At 41.7% G+C, this 5,871-nt stretch overlaps 1 protein-coding gene across 1 annotated transcript; it reads left to right on the forward strand.

The window, feature by feature from the left end:
• Positions 1-5,323, forward strand: fhl1b (four and a half LIM domains 1b). The gene is made up of 6 exons (XM_058412714.1): positions 1-157; positions 3,247-3,409; positions 3,647-3,821; positions 4,046-4,215; positions 4,294-4,480; positions 4,844-5,323. The coding sequence occupies exons 2-6, from the start codon at positions 3,254-3,256 to the stop codon at positions 4,996-4,998; spliced, it is 843 nt and encodes a 280-aa protein (XP_058268697.1). The 5' UTR covers positions 1-157; positions 3,247-3,253; the 3' UTR covers positions 4,999-5,323.
• The last annotated feature ends 548 nt before the right edge of the window (positions 5,324-5,871 follow it).

Genomic DNA, 5,871 nt, shown 5'->3' on the forward strand with positions numbered 1-5,871 from the left:
TAATGCGCCCTCCTTCCTGCACCCTCCGCCCTGCTCCCTCCCTCCCTCACTCCCTCACTCCCTCTGTCACTCACGCCGTCAGTCTCTCATATGAGCCGAGTTGAGAGAGAAACTTTAACAGTCTCTGAGACAGCAACAACATTAGAGTCTCCTGCTGGTAAGTACTTGGTACACATATGCAATATTATGTGTGTGTGTGTGTGTGCGTGTGTGTGTGTGTGTTCATGCACAAATCTGTTTCTTATTAAGTCTGAGGAAGAGGAGGATGAAGATTTAGAGCTTAAGCGCACAGTTACTGAACTACAGAAATTCATGCACAGTGCTGTGTTGTGTGTGTGTGTGTGTTTGTGTGTGTGTGTATGTGTGTGTGTGATGTACCCAGTGTAGACTACCCAAGCTTAGGGTGTGACCCACTCACTTCTGCACCCTGAGTAGTGCACTATGTAGTGAAGGTCTGGTGAATGTGAGGGGTCTGGGTCTCATGATCATTAGTGGTGTTTATCAGTAAGTGCCGTGTGTTCAGGAGGAATTTCAGTAGATAAATTCCACTTAAATGAGATGAAGTTGGTTCAGGATCTTTCCTGTGTGTGTGTGTGTGTATGTGTGTGTGAGACACAGAGACTCCTCTCTCACTTGGTGATATTGTGTTTTTTATAACTTTATACTGTTTTAAAGTGTGAAACTTTCTCACTGACACACACTGACCCAAATTTGCACAGTTTAAAGTCACACTTATGGCTGATGATGTCATAATGGCCATTACAGGAACTGACCAATCAGCAGCTTCGCTTTAACACAGCGATACAGATGAAGTGCTGTGTGTGAATATAACACTCGCTGTCGACTCCTGTTCCCTGTTTGTCTGGCTTCCTGTTCTCATGCTTCACTCTCATTCTTTAGAGAGGAGATCATGCCAACGCAGTGGTGCGCGAACACACACACACACACACACACACGCATACACATGCACACACACACTTTCTCTCCCTCAGTGTTTTCCCAGCTGTCTGGCAGAACTGAGTCTGTTTTGCAGTTTTAGGTTACACATGTTGGAACCCTTTATATGTTCATGATGAGGGCATTACATGTGTGTGTGTGTGTGTGTGTGTGGTGGTTTTTCTGAAGGTAACATTTTAATTGGATGATGTCAAGGCCACAAGAAACAGAACAGAACCACACCCAGTTACAGGCCTTTAGAGAGAGAGAGAGAGAGAGAGAGAGACTGTGTGTGTGTCTGTGTGTGTCTGTGTCTGTGTGTTTTGGTCTTTATCTTCACACTGAGATCCAGATGTTGTGTGATGAGCTCATGCAGAAGTCAGATGTCTCTCCCGGAGGAGGTGAGGGGTCGAGCCGTCCGGTTGCTACGCAGCTTCAACACATTCATCAGAACAAGCGTGTGTGTGTGTGTGTGTCAGAACAAGCTTCTGAAACTAAGCACAACCCTCTCTGTGTGTTTGTGTCTGCAGTGTGTTTGCGTCTGCAGTGTGTTTGTCAGAGTCAGTACTGATATGGGCTCTCCTTCAGGACATCCTGAAAACTGAACAAAGGAATTATTATTAAACTTTGAATTGGGTACATTTTTTTAAAATAAGTCTCTCTATCTCTCTCTCTCTCTCTCTCTCTCTCTCTCACACACACACACACACACACACAAACACACACAGACACACACACATCCTCTATAAATATGTGTTACTCATGGCTAAATCTTTCAAAGATAAAAACACAGAAATTTTCCTTTCCTTTTTGGTGTCCAGATCAGATTATTTCCTTTAACAACGTTTATTTATTTATTTATTTATTTATTTATTTATTTATTTATTTATTTATTTAGTAAGTAAGTAAACTCACCAGCACCACCAACAGGTCGTATCAGATCGGTGTAAAAACTCAAACTTGGCTCACAATATAAAAGCCACCATCAGCTCGGGAACAACAGGCGCTAAAGGAGAGAGATGCTTGTAAATTCCTGCAGGAAAAAATATGAACATTTGTGAAAGTTAGAGACGTTTGAGCAGACGACTCAGTTCACCACAACCTTTAACCTGGTATCAACTTTTCTGTTTTTCATCAGTTCTGTTCTATTTCCTTTCCAGTGAATTGACTTCAGTTTATTTAATTATATCTCAGGAGACTGAGGAACAAATGCCATTTACAAGCTGAACACTCCAGGATTTTAGTGTGCAGCAGTGACTTCACAGTAAAAGGGTCACATTAGATATTTTCAGGAACTAAATAAAACCTTTACACAACATCCCAAACCCAGAGGCTTCAGTTTAACACAAAAACACTTCACTCAGTGCAGTGATGAGGAGGAGGAGTTCAGGGTATGGGTTTGTGTGTGTGTGTGTGTGTGTGTGCTCCCACTCAGCTCATAAAAGCTGCTGGTTTGGCGGCTGGATGTAAAAATGAAGCAGTAAGTGGTTCAGTGTTTGACTTCTGCAGCAGTTTGGGGAACAGAAATAAAATGTGTGTCATGGGCAGGTAATAAGCAGTGTGTAGGATGTACACAGTTTACATGGTTGCTATGGAGGGAGTTACGACACACTGTTCTGCTCTGAAACCCTGCAGGTCCTTTAGTTCCTAATAAATGACTGCTTTTGCTCAGCATCCTGATAGAGGGCTGATCTCATTTCCTGAGTTCGTGCACTGCGCTTATTCAGTTAGACAAGATGCATTAACATTCTGATTCAATTGCTAACTGATTACTGCTTCGTTCCATTGATACGTATGTCGTTTGTTTTGAACTGGACCTATAAGGCTAAGGGAAATATTGGAGGCTTCTAGACACAAGTTCACAACTTTGTGAGTTTTTATTCACTTCTGCACAGGGAACTCTGATGAAATCTGATGGGAAAAATGAGAAAAATATGACATGAACAACTGGGGTGTGTGTGTGTGTGTGTGTGTGTATGTGTGTTTGTGACACAATTCACTTGAATGAATCATCAAATTGTGTGAGTTGGTTATATGGCATCAGAAACACACTGACTTCTCACCTTCATACTGCACACTTCCTTTTATCAGATAAAAAACACAGAGAAGGGGAGTGTGTGGAAATCTGTTACCCATGGCTACCAAACACACACACACACACACACACACACACACACACACACACACACAGTGGAACAATAGAGGAATAACTAGAACAAACATTGTGTTATCAGTGGAAACTTTGACATCACTCTTTAGAGAGAAAGAGATATAACCTGTGTGTGTGTGTGTGTCTGTGTGTGTGTGTAGTGTCAACATGTCGGACCGTTTCGCCTGTTTTTATTGCCGTGATGATCTGAGTGGGAAGAAATACGTGCAGAAGGATGACAAGCCCGTGTGTGTGCGCTGCTTCGACAAATTCTGTGCCAACAACTGTGCTGAGTGTCGCCGTTCGATCAGCACGGACTCTAAGGTCCCGCCCACTTACCACAACACACCAATCAGATAACATACACAACACTCACAGTCCATTGTGTTCTAATGAACAGTAATAAAAACTGGGCAGCTTTCGCCTAAGAGATCATTTTAGCCTTTATCACGTTTTCACCTATCAGACCTTTTACCTTGCTTAGCTGCCTGTCCTGTTTACCTGTAAGCACCTGTTTACCTGTATGGACCTGTTTACCTGTAATGACCTGTGTCTCCACAGGAGCTGCACTATAAGGGTCGTTACTGGCACGAGGACTGTTTCCGCTGTTCCAAGTGTTATAAGAATTTAGCAAAAGAGTCGTTCAGTGTGAAGGAGGATCGGATCTTGTGTGGGAAGTGCAGCTCACGTGAGGATGCGCCCCGCTGCCACGCCTGCTACAAACCCATCCTTGCAGGTACCTCCTTAGCCCTTAAGAAGACATCCTCACCTCTAACAGCTCTTTATCTACATGGAATCTTTACCTGTAGGACATGTGGGCTGTATTGAATTTTACCTGTAATGCATCTTAATTACCTGTGAAGTGTATTACCTGTATTTACTCTCACCTGGATGGCATCACTGTCTTATAATATCTCCTCTCTCTCTCTGTGTGTGTGTGTGTGTGTGTGTGCACTGAAGGTACAGAGAATGTGGAGTACAAAGGCAACGTGTTTCATGACGACTGTTTCACGTGTTTTAAGTGTAAGAAGCCGATCGGCTCTGAGAGCTTCGTCACCAAAAATGAGAACGTTTACTGCAGCGGCTGCCATGAGAGCAAATTCGCTAAACACTGCACCGCGTGCAGGAAGGTGAGACACAAACACACACACATCATACACACACACACACACACACACATCATACACTCTGACTCTGTGTGTGTGTAGCCCATCACAGCAGGTGGAGTGAATTATCAGGACCAGCCGTGGCACTCAGAGTGTTTGGTGTGTGTGGTGTGTGTGAAGCCTCTGGCTGGAACTCGCTTCACTTCTCACGAGCAGAAACTCTACTGCGTCGACTGCTACAAGACGAACGTAGCCAAGAAGTGCAGCAGCTGCCAGAACCCCATCACTGGTACACACACACAAACACACACACACACACACACAATGGTACTGATCAATAATGCAGTCTGAGCCTCTTCATCCTCTAATGTAGGGAGTAAGAAGTAGGAAGCTATTTAGAGCACAGCCTAAGGAAACCTAGAAACCCTGTGTGATGTTCTGGAAAAGACACTGTTTTTCTCTCAGTTAAATATGATTACTTTTTAACATGCTTGTTTGCTGAATGTTTCCGTGTGTTGGGAAAAGTCCGGAAGGTTCATTAGAGTCACTGAGCTGTAACATAAAGAGCACACAGAACAGCAGGACACACACACACACACACACACACACACACAGAAAGAAAGAAACACAGAGTTTGGTTTTCCTGTTGCAGGTTTTGGAAAAGCCACTAACGTGGTGAACTATGAGGGAGGAACGTGGCACGATTACTGCTTCACCTGCAGGAAGTGTTCTGCAAACCTCGCTGAGAAACGCTTCATCTCCAAGGACGGAAACATCTACTGCACCGACTGCGCCAAAAAAGTGTAGAGACACAAAAAATAAGAATAATCCCATATGCGCATAGAAACTGATTTCTGATTTAGATAAAGTTTTATTTAGCTGTAGGTGCTGACTGCAGGAGCAAGAGCTAACGCTGAACACAAGTATTTAGCACAGCATATCATTCTGCTGAGTGTCTCTGAAGGATACCTTACTTCTATATGTCTATCTGTGTCATGACTCTGTGTGTGTGTGTGTGTCTCATTATAAATGATATTAATTCCACAGACACATTTACATTAAGAATTTATTAAATTCATTCTGAAATTGATGTGTAACTCTGTGAACATTAAAATAAATGAGATCAATTAGAGATGTGTGTGTGTGTATGGAATCTTCATTTCTTAAATATAAGACAGAGAAAGAGCCCCATCCAGTGGTGGAAAGAGAGAAGTGTCCCCACTTCCATCCCCTGCACTTACTACTACTACTACTACTACTACTACTATTACTACTACTACTATTACTACTACTACTACTATTATTATTATTATTATTATTATTATTATTATTAATAATAATAATAATAATAAAATAATTTTTAATTAAATCAGTAAGCATGATGTGAAAATCACATTCAATGACATACAAATGAATTAACTTTTTCAATAAATTTCAATAAATAAATAATTTTTACAGCAACTACTAAAAACATCATGAGTAATAAAACACACATATTCTTTTTATCAGTTTTATTAGAATTATACAGTTGCAGCCCATATGTTTCTCTGCACACAGTATTTGCTCAACAATAAAAGCCACGGTGAGCAGATGTGATCTGTGTGAGGATTCAGCCTATCTACAGCACTGACACTCATCATAATGATTTAATAATTATTATTATAATAATTTATTATACAC

Source organism: Hemibagrus wyckioides, linkage group LG16 (assembly GCF_019097595.1).
Source record: "Hemibagrus wyckioides isolate EC202008001 linkage group LG16, SWU_Hwy_1.0, whole genome shotgun sequence".
Lineage (NCBI taxonomy): Eukaryota > Metazoa > Chordata > Actinopteri > Siluriformes > Bagridae > Hemibagrus > Hemibagrus wyckioides.